The sequence below is a fragment of the Lipotes vexillifer genome, unplaced genomic scaffold, assembly GCF_000442215.2.
Source record: "Lipotes vexillifer unplaced genomic scaffold, Lipotes_vexillifer_v1.1 scaffold926, whole genome shotgun sequence".
Lineage (NCBI taxonomy): Eukaryota > Metazoa > Chordata > Mammalia > Artiodactyla > Lipotidae > Lipotes > Lipotes vexillifer.
The window spans coordinates 868532-886019 of NW_006798085.1; the positions used below are offsets into that span (position 1 = coordinate 868532).

A 17488-nucleotide genomic window follows, 5' to 3' on the forward strand; every position below is an offset into this window, starting at 1 on the left:
GGGGACCAGTCCATCCAGTGTCCCCAGTGCTGGAACAGGAATCTGTGGGAGGGGAGAGGGAGGTGTCCGAGTGGGGGAAGGGCAGCGATAGTAGCCTGAGGGGAGCTGGGCTGGGTGGCTCTAGGATGGGGGCTAGAAGGGAGTGAGGGGAAGCCCTTCAGGGGGTCAGGGGCTCCACGGACTGGGGAGACTTCACGGAGGGGTTTTCAAGGAGGCTGGGTAGGGGGCAAGCCAGGCAGGGCTGGGGATGACCGAGCATCCTGGAGCCCCGAGGTGGGGAGTAGGTTGACATGTCTGCTGAGGAAGGGGGTCTGTGACACACTCATTGAAGTTGTGCAGGTCATTGAGAAGGATGAGCACGATGTACAGCCAGCCCAGGGAGAGAAGAAAGGTGAGGAAGAGCAGGCCAAACCAGATGAATTCGCACTGCAAAGGGGCAGGAGAGAAGCTCACAGCCCATCCCCACTTCAGCTCAGAGTCCCCAACAGAGGTCAGCTCAAAGGGGCTTCCTGCCAGGCATGGGGGTGTTCTGCTTTTGCAGGTAGTTCTTTCCATGTTTGAGGGGATTTTCCTCCTGGGGAGAGAAAGCCCCTGCCTTCCCTATCCCCTCCCCTCTGCTGTCTCTGAACACACCTGGCCTTCTTATCCCCTCCGAGTGGCCTCTGCCCTGGACTTCCGCCCCCCCTCATCCGTACTTCACCTGGTTGGTTTGTGTCCTGTCTTTGGGGCATTTCTTCCAGTGGCAGCTATACAGGCAGTGGAGGCAGTGGGCCCAGACCGAGCAGCAGCTGGGAGACTCACCCATGGTGAGGGCCTGGGGGAAGGGACACTTGGCTTTCAGGGACCCTGGCAGAAGGCAGATCCCAGACTCCCTCCCAATATATGTGAGGAGCCCCGGAAGGAGCAGAGGCCTGGGCCGCTGCTCAGCAACGGAGGTCACAGGGCAGGCCCCAAGTGCCAGATTGGATGAGGAGGTGAGCAAAGGGGACAGTTTCCGGGGTCTTTCTTTCCCTTTCATCTGCATACGTGGAAAGTCAGTGGGACACCCCGGAGGTCTAGCCTCCTGGCAGGATATATACCCACTCTCTCCATCTCCTCCCCTTTCAACAGCATCCCTATCTGGGGATGGAGAGGTTGCCTGGGGTGGGGACTCAGGAGAAACTTCCCTGGGGTGGGGCAAACACGGTTTAGCAAGTTGAGGCAGATCTGGCCAAACTTCAGGCAGCCCCATGTTGAGGCTTCCACCATAGGAACCAGGAGTAACCTGAAGGAGAGGCACCAGGCCTGACCTGGGGCTGAGGGAGGCCTGGCTAGTGGCTAGTTGGTCAGTTGCTATGGATACAGAGATTGCACACATTACAAAGGCCTGAACTGAAAGATTCTCTGTCTCTACCTCCCAGGGGCAAGGGGGCACTACCAATAAGAGGAAATCTTGAGGAGAACAGGTCGCCTGGGTCACTCCCTACCTTCTGAAGGAAACTTTTTCCTGCCCACACACACCTGGAACATCTAAGCCCTCTCACCCCAGTCCTGTCGCTTCCTGCCCAGTCATCCCCCAACCTCAGCCAGGAACCCAGTCCCCGCCTTTTCCTTCTCAGGGGCCCCACCCTCTGAGGACACTTTGGTGAAAGTACAACAAATACAGGGCAAAGGTGTGTATGGGGGCTGTGGTTGTCTTGGGGCAGGGGATCCCTGGACCTTGTGCTTTGAGGTCAAGCTGAGACCAAGCTGGCTTACTGATCCCCAGACTAGGTTGGGTGTATGATTTTGATTCTACATGAGAAGGTGTGGGATTTGTGTCAGCATTTGTATGTGCATGCGCACTAGTGGCTGTCAGTAAAATGGGTTTCTAGGTGACTTGGAGTATGTAAAGGAGCCCCTGGATACACCCAAAGTGGGTGTGGTCTGAGGAACATGACCCCTTGCCTTGTCATCTGGGCTCCCTTGAAGCTGTGGAGTCTTTAGGGGGTGCACAGTGGCTGAAAGGAGGGTGTGGCTGCTCCTGAAACAGCCCTTCTTACCCTCTGCTTGCCTTGGGAAAGGAGGGTTGGGGTAGGAATGGAAGTTAGGGGGCTGAAGCTGGGGGGAGGGAAACCTCTCCCCACCCTGACACCCCTCCCAGGAAAAAGCCAACCCAGAGGGAGGTCCCCTGCCTCTTCCCATGCTGGGACCCAGTGGTAGTAGCCTGCCTCGGGCTCCAGCCGTACCTCGGGTACTGCCTCTGCACCCCAGACACTGCCGTCCAGGGTCCCACCTCCCTCCAGAAGCTGTCTGTAGGATGGTGTCAGGATCTGAGCAGCCAGAAAACTCCAATCAGGGGAGCTGACCAGGGGTGCTGCTCAATCCCTGGGCCCAATCCCTGCCGGCAGGAGCCGGTCTCGGCCCTGCCACTCCCGCCTGTGGCCCCCAGCCTTCCCGAGCCATCACACCTTTTCTCAGCAGCAGGTCCGCTCTGCTCTCTGCCCTCTGCTGTGCGCTGCACTGTTTCCCAGGTCCTCTCTGAGTTGTCAGCCTCCTCCCTCTTCCAGGCTCAGTCCCACCAGTCAAACAGGTGGCACTGTTGCCACCTACAGGAGGCTGTGCAGGTCCTCTCCCAAGGCCTGCAGCTGCTCTGTTGCCTGTGGTGTCCGTGCCTGGTTGGGTGGGAAGATGGGAGGGGGGAAGGGGGAGGGCGAGCAGATCTGCTTCTTTACTCGCTGCCGGTCAGGGGGCTTGGGGTGAGGAATTCCTTTGTGCAGCTTTCCCCATCCCTCTGTCCCTCCTCCTGTTCTCTTAGTCACTGCTGGGGCTTTGTCCCGGCTCAGGGAGGCGAGGGCTGAGGGCTGAGGGCGCGGATGGGCGGGAAGCTGGGGGGAGGTGACCACACAACTTTGAAACTTGGCAGTGAGGAGAAGGGGCCCAGCCAGCCCCCTGGAAGGGGGTGTGTATGTGTGCGAGGAAGTCTAGCATCCAGTCTCAAGCTCCCTGGGAGGATAGCCTTAATTCATCAGCCTCCCTTCCCTCTTGGGATCTTGCTTCTGCTTCAGCAAGGTGCATCTAGAAGGGAACTCAGAGTTGCATGCCACTTCTTGTTTCACCCAGTTTCTGGACCAGGGGTCTCCGTGGGCCTTATGGGGCCTGGGTGGCACTAGCAGCCCTTCCCTTTCCCCCCTCACCCCAGAAAGGAGATGCTCATTCAAGATGTGCTGAGATTTGCATCTTTTTCGCTGCTTTGACCTCAAGGCATCTACCGTCTCTTTCCAAGAATCATTTGAGGAGTGTGTAGTGGTATGGTCACTGGCTTTTGGAAGATGAATACATATAAGACACTTTTACTACACCATCAGCAGGGGAGGGATGGCCAGCAGGCCGTAGAGTCAGCTTAGTGCTAAAGCACAGGGCTCTGGGTGGGCCAGGGACTGGGGGCTGGCTTGATTGACCTTCCCTCTCAACCTTTTGGCTGAGGCAGTGGCTCGATGCCTGGGGGCTAGCGCAGTGTTGGTGGGAAAGAATGTCTTCTCTGGGGGTAAGTTCATTTACCCCTCCCCCCAAACGCACTGGATTTGGAACAGTGATAAGGAAGACCTGCTCTCTTAGGCCAAGAGCCTGCCCCCTCCTTCTCTGCCTTCCCATTGTATCCAGAGGCTCTAGTTGGCAATGGCAAAGGCTCCCTTGCTCCCTCGGCATTAAAATGCAGAGAAGCAAGGCTGCTTGCTGGCAGGAGGCCAGAAAGGGTTGCAGGGTCAGTTGTCCTTCAGTTTCCTTTGCTTGAACTCTGTTGGATTCTGGAGGAGTCTTGGCTTTCATGTGCTAAATTCTGGGGTGTACTTTGGGAGCTTTGTTCGGGGCAGGGGGCTGGGATTCAGAATGCATGGATATGACTCTCAGGGCTTGTGAACTCCTGAGAAGCCTGCAGGGCCAGGACTGGCTCCCTTTTCGCCTTAAGCAGAGATGAAGAACCCAGATGCAGACTGAGGAGTAAGCCGTGACCATCCTCTTCCCTTTCAAAGGAGGAAGCAGGGTGTAAGTGTAGTGCTGTCCGGGGGCTGGGCAGCAGTACAATCCCATGCCCAGGCGACTCCAAATCAGGCCGCAGGCTGTCAGTAATGGCCATCACTGCCGATCTAGAGTCAGCTAAGAACTTTTGGTGTCAGACCTGGGTTCAAGTCCTACTAGCTCGATTACTCGTTAACTTTGTGACTTCAGTGAAGTGACTTAACATCTTTGTATCTCAGTTTTCTCATCTGCAAAATGAGACCTATTCACCTTGAACTTTTTTGTGAGGAGCAAATAAAATTGTGGCAAGCACATGGAGATGCTTGGTAAATATGGTTCCTTCCTCCTAAATCTGGAGGTCAGGCAGCCTCTACAGTGAAGGTCAGGCCACTGGCCTTGCTAGCATTATTCTAACCTCCTGAGATAACAGAGCAACATGAAGACACATGACTTGTTGCTCCATACTCCCCTCAGGGGATGAGGGCTGCTACAAGGCAGTGGGGCTTGGGCACTTGCACTGACTTTCCTTAATAGCGTTCCCAGGGGCGGAGGAACACAGGTTGAAATTGTATTTCTCCTGCTAGCACAGAAGACTTTCCAAACAGCAGATGGACTAAGATTTATTTATTTACTTAACATTAACATTTAAAAAGATTTCGTTTACCTCAGCAACTTGAAAGACAATTGAGTGTACTATTAAAACACTTGAAATCCAAAGACAAAAGAAAGATCCCAGCGCCATTCTGGAGGTGGCGTGAAGATCTGTGCCAGGCCTCCAACCTAGGCTAGGCTCTGCCATGAAACTGAGACAACCTAAAGATAAGACAGCCTTGGCCTCGTTCCCACTGGGAGACAGCCCTAACTGCTCATGAGTAAGAGAGAGCTAGATTGTACTGAGGACTGGTTCCTCATGAGTCATCAGGAAGGTCAGTTGGTTCTGTCTTCAGCAGGTAGCTTAGCACCCTTCTGGAGAGGAGAGTAGTCGTCAGGGGCTGGGGGGCTGGACACGAAGTTGCCAACATCCAACAAAGGTTCCCTCTTTTTCAGTAACGTGCTGTTCCTTTTTTCAACAGCAAGAAACCTGAAATCAAGAGGAATCATGAAAAAGAAACCCTTCTGGCTGCAACCTGAAGGCATCTCCCAAGCCAGACCGGGGCAGATATGATGAGTCCAACTTCAGTGGGCCTCTTCTTCAATGGGGGAGCAGCCAGAGAAGAAGCTTGTATTGCTGGCCAGAGCTCGTTTCTTTTTCTTCCCTGGAGCTTTATTTTCTTGGGATTCTGTTGATACATGTTTTGACTCTGGGAGGCCAAGGGAGGAGGCACCTGGAGCCGTGTTGTTTAATAGCACCTGCTCCACATCACACATCTCTTTCAGGATCTAGGAAGGACAGAGACAGCTATATGACTAGATCTGGGGTAGGGACAGAGGCTCAGCGCAGCCTAGCCACTACAGATGTTTAGCACACTCCCAATGGTATGAGGTGACCCTCCAAATAGCTCTGTTAAAAAAACCAGACTCTAGCAGATGCCCGGTTCCCAGTTCCCAGTTCCCAGCAAGCTGATTGTACCTTTACCTCCTTTTCTCCCACAGCTCTCTGTCAGCGCTAATGCTGAGACGGACGCTAATACATTTGGAAACACCTGGCTTTTAGGCCACCTACCTTGCTGTTGGGAGTGGCACAGACAGGGTTAAAGAAGCTCAATCCTGGGGTCACCTCTGTGGGATCCTCCAGTTTGAAGGAGCCTTCAGAATCCCGAGTCCACTCAACAGTGCCCAAGCTATCCTGAGAATCAAGCAGACAGGGATATTAGAAATTCATCTACTAGGGTTACACAATCAGTCTGCTCCCCTTCAGCCAGTGAGGTACCAGCTCTGAGGGCCTCATCAGTCAGTGTAAGCAGGTCTTAGGGTGACCCTGCTTGGAGAGGTCACAGTGCTCAAAGGCAGCCTCTGAAGGCAAAAGACTGGGTAGGAGAGTGGCACAGGACACATCATGAGGCATGGTTTAAAACAAGGCTGAGCCTTGGTCATTTCTTTCATTAATCCTCTCCCCTCCCCAATCTACAATATACTTTTTAGCATTTCTACAGAGTGTTGCCTGTATTGGTCTTCCTTTCAGAGAGGAAGCTGAGGCCAAGAGAGAGAAGTTGCTTAGGTAACAGGGCTACTCTGTGGTAGAGCCTGGATTAGAATTATAGCCTGTTGTCATGGAAACTGAACTGGATTAAGAGTCAGGAAGCCTGACCAGCTGTATAATATCCGCCATGACCAGTAAGAGAGAGCTAGATTGTAGCCGCCATGACCAGTTGTATAATATCACACCGAGTCACTTAAGCTTATTTCTGGGCCTTAGTTTCCTTCTCTGTAAAATGGCAGTATTGGACTAGATCAGTGGTTTTCCAACTGAAATTCTAAGAGGAAACTCGATATATAAACAAGTAAAGAGCAAGTTGCTTTGGTTGGCATGGGGTCAAACTGAGCTGGGCCACACTCCTCTGCCTGGAAGCACTTCCATGGAGCCACTATAGGACTCTAGAACCCAAACTGAGAAAAGCATGGGCACAGAGAATCCTGAAGGTCCTTCTGCAATGCTACTTCTACAGTTCTTAGCCTGACCTCTAGCTTGCCACTTTAGTCCTCTAATGATTACCTACCTCAGAAGTTTTTTTAATGGACGATCCAGGGCAAAACTGCGCCCATATAGATGGTTAAGGAATGCACGGTGATCTAGTCTTGCTAAAATTCCTGTGTATCACACAGAGAGCAGTAGGAATGAGCTTTTGCCATGGGCACAGGTAGGCATAAGGCAAGTTCGGGCATCTGACCTGCTTGGTGCTGCACTTCTCAGTACACATTTTGTTTCCCTGAGTTTGCTATCCCTGGGAGTAATGTAAGAACAGTTACAGTTAACTTGGCTCAGAACAGTGAATATCAGAAAGACCAAGTTCCTGTGGGTCTTTTCCTAGAGCCATGGAATAGCTGGTTCCCATGGAGAAGGTCTAAGTAACTAATGTCTCAAGATGTCAGAAGGATTAACTTCCTTCCTGGAAGCTGCTACCTCAGCACGTGGCCCTTACAATTCCAGCTAAGCCTCTGGACTAGTTTGATCCTGCGTGGCTGTATGCCTGTAAATGCTCGCTCTACTGTTCCTTGCTTGTGCCTTAGACATTGTACAGAAATTTTACAGCCAAGGCTAGGGGTGGGGAACTGCATATCTGGAAATCTCCTGGGAGACGCTGTGGCTTCTGAAGGGGTTGTGTGGACAGGTTAGCAGCAAGGAAGAAGTGAGATTTCACTGAGAAGTGAAATGTCTTTTCCTGGTTGCAGAGGGAAGAAGGGTGGGAAGGGCTGTGCAGGAGACTCTGGCTTTCAGGAAGGAAGGTAGAAGAAAAGGACAGAAACTGCTGGGAGATCTGAAAGGATGGTGAGGAACGACAGCACCGATCCTACCTTGCCTTGCTGACGGTTCCTACACTTTGTGGCGTCACAGCTGCAGTCCACGCCACAGTCCAACTTCTGTCTCCTGCACCCGCACTGCTTGTTCCCACACCAGCCCTTGCAGGAACACTGCAAAGCAGGTTTGTAGAAAGACACATTACTGAGTCAGAAGACTAGGTTTGAAGTACCTTCCCTTCATTCTCAGGCCATTCTAGAAAAACTGGAAAGTACCATCAACTTTACTAAGCTTCTATCTCCTCAGTCCTCTCTTTAGTGAAACAATGATCACCAAGAACCCCCATAGGTTTTCTAAGAACAAGTCATGCCACACTTTTGGGATAGTATACTTGAAAGATGGATTGGATGGATACCATAATAATGCAGGGCAACTGACAAAGATCCTCATGGTGACTTTATGGCCAAAGTGAAGAACTATGAGATGAATGGGAGTAGAATTAGGCATATTTAAGGACTGAGTATAGTTGCTCAGTATCTTTAGATCTACCCAGCTGTACTTTCATCCAACTCACATTTCTACAGTTTGTTTAGTGTCAGCCTGGGCTTTGTCCTCAGCAGTTTAATCATTCAACATTTTAATAAACCACTGATGATATGAAATAAAATCATTTACATTTGTATAGCACTTTACAGTTTTCCGAGTACTTTCATATATAGAAATGCAAAATCTCATTTGAATCTCATAGCCAGTCTACAAGGTAGGCATATTTATCAGCTGTAACAATGACAGAAAGCTGGAAGGATGATTAATATGTAAGATAATAGAATCACAATTCAAAAATATTTTGACTGGCTGGAATTATGGGCTGGAAGCAGACAGAAAAGTTATAACAGGGATAAATGTAAGTCTGGCATTAAGTTCCCCCAAATCAGCCATATAAATGTAATGTTGGGTGGGGGAGATCTGGCTTAAAAGTAGTTTGGTGCAGGGAATTCCCTGGCTGTCCAGTGGTTAGGACCCGGAGCTTTCACTGCCGATGGCGCAAGGGCCCAGGTTCAATCCCTGGTCGGGGAACTAAGACCCCACAAGCAAGAATGGAGCCCACCTTCCCACAGAGCTGGAACTCCTGGCTTGGGGTCTCTTCCCTCTGCTGTCACTGAACTGCCCTGGAGCCCGAGCGGAGGGCGGCCTCACTGAGGCTGCTGGCTCTGGAGGGGCCCCAGCAGCCAAAGCCGCGACAGTCCTGGGGACCACGGGCCGGATCACTCATCCTGGGGTAAGCCAGCTGCCATGTCATGAGGACACTCAAGCAGCCCTAAGGAGAGATCCATGTGGCAAGGAACTGAGGCCTCCTACCTACATGGCACATGACCGTGTGGATGACAGGCTCTTGGTGCTCCAGCCAGGCATCAGGGCTGTGCCTCTGAGGTGGAGAGCCAAGTGCAGGACACTGCTCCACAAGAGAGCAAGGAACTCCTCCTACCTACATGGCACATGACCGTGTGGATGACAGGCTCTTGGTGCTCCAGCCAGGCATCAGGGCTGTGCCTCTGAGGTGGAGAGCCAAGTGCAGGACACTGCTCCACAAGAGACCTCCCAGCTCCACGTAATATCAAACGGCGAAAATCTCCCAGAGATCTCCATCTCAACGCCCACAACCAGCTCCACTCAGCGACCAGCAAGCTACAGTGCTGGACACCCTATGCCGAACAACTAGCAAGACAGGAACACAACCCCATCCATTAGCAGAGAGGCTGCCTAAAATCATAAAAAGGCCAGACATGCCAAAACACACCACCAGATGTGGACCTGCCTACCAGAAAGACAAGATTCAGCCTCATCCACCAGAATACAAGCACTAGTCGCCTCCACCAGGAAGCCTACACAACCCGCTGAACTAACCTTAGCCACTGGGGACAGACACCAAAAACAACGGGAACTACAAACCTGCAGCCTGCAAAAAGGAGACCCCAAACACAGTAAGTTAAACAAATGAGAAGACAGGGAAACACACAGCAGATGAAGGAGCAAGGCAAAAACCCACCAGACCTAACAAATGAAGATGAAATAGGCAGTCTACATGAAAAAGAATTCAGAATAATGATAGTAAAGATGATCCAAAATCTTGGAAATAGAATGGAGAAAATACAAGAAACATTTAACAAGGAGCGAGAAGAACTAAAGAGCAAACAAACAGTGATGAGCAACACAATAAATAAAATTAAAAATTCTCTAGAAGGGATCAATAGCAGAATAACTGAGGCAGAAGAATGGATAAGTGACCTGGAAGATAAAATAGTGGAAATAACTACTGCAGAGCAGAATAAAGAAAAAAGAATGAAAAGAATAGAGGATGGTCTCAGAGACCTCTGGGACAACATTAAACGCACCAACATTCGAATTATAGGGGTCCCAGAAGAAGAAAAGAAAAAGAAAGGGACTGAGAAAATATTTCAAGAGATTATAGTTGAAAACTTCCCTAATATGGGAAAGGAAATAGTTAAGTCGAGGAAGAACAGAGAGTTCCACACAGGATAAATCCAAGGAGAAACACACCAGGACACATATTAATCAAACTATCAAAAATTAAATACAGGGCTTCCCTGGTGGTGCAGTGGTTAAGAATCCACCTGCCAATGCAGGGGACATGGGTTCTAGCCCTGTTCTGGGAAGATCCCACATGCCGCTGAGCAACTAAGCCCGTGCGCCACAACTACAGAGCTTGCGCTCTAGAGCCCGTGAGCCTCAACTACTGAGCCCACGTGCCACAACTACTGAAGCCTGTGTGCATAGAGCCCATTCTCCACAGCAAGAGAAGCCACCACAACGAGAGGCCTGTGCACCGCAACGAAGGGTAGCCCCTGCTTGCCACAACTACAGAAAGCCCACTCACAGCAATGAAGACCTAACACAGCCAAAATAAATAAATAAATTAATTAATTAATAAACAGTACTTCTTAAAAAAAAAAGAAAATAAAATTAAATACAAAGAAAAAAAATATTAAAAAAAATTAAAAGCAGCAAGGGAAAAACAACAAAAAACACGAAGGGAATCTCCATAAGGTTAACAGCTCAACTTTCAGCAGAAACTCTGCAAGCCAGAAAGGACTGGCAGGACATATTGAAACTGATGAAGGAGAAAAACGTACAACCTAGATTACTCTACCCAGCAAGGATCTCATTCAGATTTGACGGATAAATTAAAACCTTTACAGACAAGCAAAAGCTAAGAGAATTCAGCACCACCAAAACAGCTTTACAAGAAATGCTAAAGGAACTTCTCTAGGCAGGAAACACAAGAGAAGGAAAAGACCTACAATAGCAAACCCAAAACAATTAAGAAAACGGTAATAGGAACACACATATCGATAATTACCTTGAATGCAAATGGATTAAATGCTCCAACCAAAAGACATACACTGGCTGAATGGATACAAAAACAAGAGCCATATATATGCTGTCTACAAGAGACCCACTTCCAACCTAGGGACACATACAGACTGAAAGTGAGGGGATGGAAAAAGATATTCCATGCAAATGGAAACCAAAAGAAAGCTGGAGTAGCAATTCTCATATCAGACAAAATAGACTTTAAAATAAAGACTATTAGAAGAGACAAAGAAGGACACTACATAATGATCAAGGGATCAATCCAAGAAGAAGATACAACAATTGTAAATATTAATGCACCCAACATAGGAGCACCTCAATACATAAGGCAAATGCTAACAACCATAAAAGGGGAAATTGACAGTAACACAATCATAGTAGGGGACTTTAACACCCCACTTTCACCAATGGACAGATCATCCAAAATGAAAATAAATAAGGAAACACAAGCTTTAAATGATACATTAAACAAGATGGACTTAATTGATATTTATAGGACATTCCATCCAAAAACAACAGAATACACATTCTTCTCAACGGCTCATGGAACATTCTCCAGGATAGATCATATCTTGGGTCACAAATCAAGCCTTGGTAAATTTAAGAAAATTGAAATTGTATCAAATATCTTTTCCGACCACAACGCTATGAGACTGGATATCAATTACAGGAAAAGATCTGTAAAAAATACAAACACATGGAGGCTAAACAATACACTACTTAATAACCAAGAGATCACTGAAGAAATCAAAGAGGAAATCAAAAAATACGTAGAGGGCTTCCCTGGTGACGCAGTGGTTGAGAATCTGCCTGCTGATGCATGGGACATGGGTTCGAGCCCTGGTCTGGGAAGATCCCACATGCCACGGAGCAACTAGGCCCGTGAGCCACAACTACTGAGCCTGCGCGTCTGGAGCCTGTGCCCCGCAACAAGAGAGGCCGCAATAGTGAGAGGCCCGCGCACCACAATGAAGAGTGGCCCCCGCTTACCACAACTACAGAAAGCCCTCGCACAGAAACGAAGATCCAACACAGCCAAAAATAAATAAGTAAACAAAAACAAAACAACAAAAAAGATACACATAACTGAATATAATACATTCTTTTTTAAAAAAAAATACGTAGAAACAAATGACAATGAAAACATGAAGACCCAAAACCTACGGGATGCAGTAAAAGTGGTTCTAAGAGGGAAGTTTATAGCAATACAATCCTACCTTAAGAAACAGGAAACATCTCGAATAAACAAGCTAAACTTACATCTAAAGCAATTAGAGAAAGAAGAACCAAACAACCCCAAAGTTAGCAGAAGGAAAGAAATCATAAAGATCAGATCAGCAAGAAATGAAAAAGAAATGAAGGACACTATAGCAAAGATCAATAAAACTAAAAGCTTGTTCTTTGAGAAGATAAACAAAACTGATAAACCGTTAGCCAGACTCATCAAGAAAAAAAGGGAGAAGACTCAAATCAATAGAATTAGAAATGAAAAGGAGAAGTAACAACTGACACTGCAGAAATACAAAAGATCATGAGCGATTACTACAAGCAACTCTATGCCGATAAAATGGACAACTTGGAAGAAATGGACAACTTCTTAGAAAGGCACAAACTGCCAAGACTGAATCAGGAAGAAATAGAAAATATGAACAGAACAATCACAAGCCCTGAAATTGAAACTGTGATTAAAAATCTCCCAACAAACAAAAGCCCAGGACCAGATGGCTTCACAAGCGAATTCTATCAAACATTCAGAGAAGAGCTAACACCTATCCTTCTTAAACTCTTCCAAAATATATCAGAGGGAGGAACACTCCCAAACTCATTCTACGAGGCCACCATCACCTTGATACCAAAACCAGACAAGGATGTCACAAAGAAAGAAAACTACAGGCCAATATCACTGATGAACATAGATGCAAATATCCTCAACAAAATACTAGGAAACAGAATCCAACAGCACATTAAAAGGATCATACACCATGATCAAGTGGGGTTTCTTCCAGGAATGCAAGGATGCTTCAATATACGCAAATCAATCAATGTGATACACCATATTTACAAATTGAAGGAGAAAAACCATATGATCATCTCAGTAGATGCAGAGAAAGCTTTTGACAAAATTAAACACCCATTTATGATAAAAACCCTGCAGAAAGTAGGCACAGAGGGAACTTTCCTCAACATAATAAAGGCCATATATGACAAACCCACAGCCAACATCATCCTCAATGGTGAAAAACTGAAACCATTTCCACTAAGATCAGGAACAAGACAAGGCTGCCCACTCTCACCACTGTTATTCAACATAGTTTTGGAAGTTTTAGCCACAGCACAAAAAAAGAAAAAGAAATAAAAGGAATCCAAGTGGGAAAAGAAGAAGTAAAGCTGTCACTGTTTGCAGAAGACATGATACTATACACAGAGAATTCTAAAGATGCTACCAGAAAACTACTAGAGCTAATCAATGAAATTGGTAAAGTTGCAGGATACAAAATTAATGCAACAGAAATCTCTGGCATTCCTATATACTAATGATGAAAAATCTGAAAGTGAAATCAAGAAAACACTCCCATTTACCATTGCAACAAAAAGAATAAAATATCTAGGAATAAACCTACCTAAGGAGACAAAAGACCTGTATGCAGAAAATTATAAGACACTGATGAAAGAAATTAAAGATGATACAAACAGATGGAGAGATATACCATGTTCTTGGATTGGAAGAATCAACATTGTGAAAATGACTCTACTACCCAAAGCAATCTATAGATTCAATGCAATCCCTATCAAACTACCACTGGCATTTTTCACAGAACTAGAACAAAAAATTTCACAATTTGTATGGAAACACAAAAGACCCCGAATAGCCAAAGCAATCTTGAGAACAAACAACAGAGCTCGAGGAATCAGGCTCCCTCACTTCAGACTATACTACAAAGCTACAGTAATCAAGACAGTATGGTACTGGCACAAAAACAGAAAGATAGATCAATGGAACAGGATAGAAAGCCCAGAGATAAACCCATGCACATATGGTCACCTTATCTTTGATAAAGGAGGCAGGAATGTACAGTGGAGAAAGGACAGCCTCTTCAATAAGTGGTGCTGGGAAAATTGGACAGGTACATGTAAAAGTATGAGATTAGATCACTCCCTAACACCATACACAAAAATAAGCTCAAAATGGACTAAAGACCTAAATGTAAAGCCAGAAACTATCAAACTCTTAGAGGAAAACATAGGCAGAACACTCTATGACATAAATCACAGCAAGATCCTTTTTGACCCACCTCCTAGAGAAATGGAAATAAAAACAAAAATAAACAAATGGGACCTAATGAAACTTCAAAGCTTTTGCACAGCAAAGGAAACCATAAACAAGACCAAAAGACAACCCTCAGAATGGGAGAAAATATTTGCCAATGAAGCAACTGACAAAGGATTCATCTCCAAAATTTATAAGCAGCTCATACAGCTCAATAACCTAAAACCAAACAACCCAACCCAAAAATGGGCAGAAGACCTAAATAGACATTTCTCCAAAGAAGATATACAGATTGCCAACAAACACATGAAAGAATGCTCAACATCATTAATCATTAGAGAAATGCAAATCCAAACTACCGTGAGATATCATCTCACACCAGTCAGAATGTCCATCATCAAAAAATCTAGAAACAATAAATGCTGGAGAGGGTGTGGAGAAAAGGGAACACTCTTGCACTGCTGGTGGGAATGTGAATTGGTTCAGCCACTATGGAGAACAGTATGGAGGTTCCTTAAAAAACTACAAATAGAGCTACCATATGACCCAGCAATCCCACTACTGGGCATATACCCTGAGAAAACCATAATTCTAAAAGAGTCGTGTACCACAATGTTCATTGCAGCTCTATTTACAATAGCCAGGACATGGAAGCAACCTAAGTGCCCGTCGTCGGATGAATGGATAAAGAAGATGTGGCACATATATACAATGGAATATTACTCAGCCATAAAAAGAAACGAAATTGAGCTATTTGTAATGAGGTGGATAGATCTAGAGTCTGTCATACAGAGTGAAGTAAGTCAGAAAGAGAAGGACAAATACCGTATGCTAACACATATATATGGAATTTAAGAAAAAAAAATGTTATGAAGAACCTAGGGGTAAAACAGGAATAAAGACAGAGACCTACTGGAGAACAGACTTGAGGATATGGGGAGGGGGAAGGGTGAGGTGTGTTAGGGCGAGAGAGAGACATGGACATATATATACTAACAAACGTAAGGTAGATAGCCAGTGGGAAGCAGCCGCATGGCACAGGGAAACCGGCTCGGTTCTTTGTGGCTGTCTGGAGGGGTGGGATAGGGAGGGTGGGAGGGAGGGAGACAAAGAGGGAAGAGATATGGGAACATATATATATGTATAACTGACTCACGAAAGCAGAAACCAACACACCATTGTAAAAGCAATTATACTGCAATCAACATGTAAAAAAAAAAAAAAAGCAAGCCAGTTAGCCAGTAATTTGGAGCTCAGAAATCATAGGGAGAGAATGTTTCAGTAAACCCTGGGTCAGTCAGACTCCATTTGAAATGATGTATCCTATTTTAGGGCCCCATAATTTTTTTTAGGCATATAAAAAGTATAGACATGTCCCCAACCCTCCCTTGATGAGTAAAATACAGATAGAACTGAAGCCTTCTGTCTATGCTTTCCTGATCCCATTTGCCCTCCTCCCTCTCAGGGGCAGTCTCTTGAATTAGGTGCTTATTATTCCATGCATGTCTTTTTTACCACATATGAGTTTTCATTTAAAATATGTAAGCAATTATCTTACACACTTTATATAAATGGTATCTTATCATCCGTTGATGCGTGTAGCTCCTGTTCCATTCATTTTCTCACTATGAGTATGCCGCAATTTACCCATACTCCTCATAGTGCCATACTTCACACTTACAACAAGGCTGCAGTAGTAATAGCTGACATCACCGTGTGCCAGGCACTGTTACAAGTGCTTTCCATATATTAAGCCCATTTTATCAATAAGTACGTTTCCTTGTGCACATATTCAGAGTCCACTGTGTGTATGTGCTTCATAAAGAGGGAATTAAACAAAAAGGGGGCGGGTGACCAGCATTATAGGAAGTGATGTTGTAAGAGAAATGGTGGAAGAAAGTAAGGATAGTTTGGCTTGGAACAAATATAGATGACAGAGCTCTCAGAATGATGGATTAGTCAGAGGAGACCTCAGTGACCATCTAAAGCCTGATTTGATGTATGAAGCCCCACTCAAACATCCCTGGTCTATTATCCAATGCTCTATTTATCCTGAGATAACAGTTTCTATATAACTTCTGACCTCAGGACCAAATTCTGCCATCTGGAATGATATGGAATCAATTTAACCCCACTTTCACAGCATATGTGTTCAAACCCTGAGCATCGTTTTCACTCCCCAGTCCCACTCTGTCCAAATCCTCTCAAAGCTAAATATACCTAGCTCCCTCAATGATTCACCACATGACATGGTTTCCAAGAATTCTCACCACCTTGGCTATATACCAGTTTGTCCAAGTTCACCTTTAATTGTGACATCCAGAAATGAGCATAACTTTCTAAATGTGGTGTGACCATTGTGAAGCAGATTGAGACAAACACCTCCCTTGTTATGAACTCCATAGTTCTGCTAATGAGTCCTAAATCACAGTAGCTTTTTTTCCCTTGTCATATCTTTGTGGATTCATATTGCATTTACAGTTAAATTCAAGCCCTCGAGTCTGTTTCATATGGACAACCATCACCACTGTTGTGTAGTTGTGAGGGTAAAAGAAACCATTAAAACATCTTCCCCCTCGCCCCCATTATGAGAATAATATATAGTACTTTATAAAATCTGAAAATCAAAACCATGATTTTTAATATTTAACAATTGTATATAGTCTTTCATCATGTGGAAATGTCAATTTACTTAACTAGTCACCTAACGTTAGATATTAAGATTGTTTTGAAAGAAATTGTTTGCCATTAAAAATCATGTTGCGGCAAATATCCCGGTACATAAATACAATCCAAATCTTACCATGATTGACAAGGCCTCTGATTACCCCTCTGACCCGACCTTGTACTGCACTCTCCCACTTCTCAGTATCCTCCAGCTTCACTGGCTGGCCTCTTCAGCTGTCCCTTGGTAAGCCAAGCTCATTCCTGCCCCGAGATCTTTGCATTTACTGTTTCCTTTTCCTGAAATGTTCTTCTGATTTTTTTCCTGAGTTGCTCCTTCACTTTGTTCAGATCTCAGCTTAAATATCTCCTCTTCAGAGAGGCCTCTCCCAAACGCTCGTCCAAAGTACTCTTTTCCTACCCCATCATTCTCTATGATTTGACTACATTTTCTTTTTATCTCTTATCATCTAAAATTATTTTATTTGTTTTTCTGGTCACTATGAGTCTCTCTCCACAAGAATGTCTTCAGTTTCATGAGGCCAAGGATCTTACCTGTCTTGTTTATTGCATCCTCAGCACCTAGAAGCAGTGCCTGATACATAGTTTGATGCTCAAAAAAGATTTATAAATCGTTTTACATATCAATGACTATTTCCTTAGTATAAATACCTATGTGTATAATTATTGAGCCAAAGGATAGGAACATTTTTAAGGCTTTTGATGCGTATTTTCAAGTTGCTTTCCAGAAAGGTATGCCAAACTACACTCCTAACAACAGACAGGAATGC

General features: G+C 45.6%; 2 protein-coding genes across 3 annotated transcripts in view; both read right to left on the bottom strand.

The window, feature by feature from the left end:
- Positions 1-805, bottom strand: part of GDPD2 (glycerophosphodiester phosphodiesterase domain containing 2) — a 7374-nt gene extending 6569 nt beyond the window's left edge. Inside the window, exons 1-3 of one of the 2 annotated variants that reach the window (XM_007470127.1) lie at positions 701-805; positions 323-426; positions 4-42 (exon numbers count right to left, since the gene is read on the bottom strand). In XM_007470127.1, the coding sequence (XP_007470189.1) occupies positions 4-42; positions 323-426; positions 701-805 (248 nt within the window). Of the gene's footprint in view, positions 43-322; positions 427-700 lie in introns of both variants that reach the window. The other variant, XM_007470128.1, reaches the window with a different exon arrangement.
- A 3776-nt stretch (positions 806-4581) lies between these two features.
- KIF4A (kinesin family member 4A) overlaps positions 4582-17488 on the bottom strand; it is a gene marked incomplete at its 5' end in the record, with an annotated part of 127147 nt that continues 114240 nt past the window's right edge. Inside the window, 3 exons of the mRNA XM_007470149.1 lie at positions 4582-5355; positions 5639-5761; positions 7429-7545. Coding sequence (XP_007470211.1) covers positions 5152-5355; positions 5639-5761; positions 7429-7545 — 444 coding nt within the window. The remainder of the gene's footprint in view (positions 5356-5638; positions 5762-7428; positions 7546-17488) is intronic.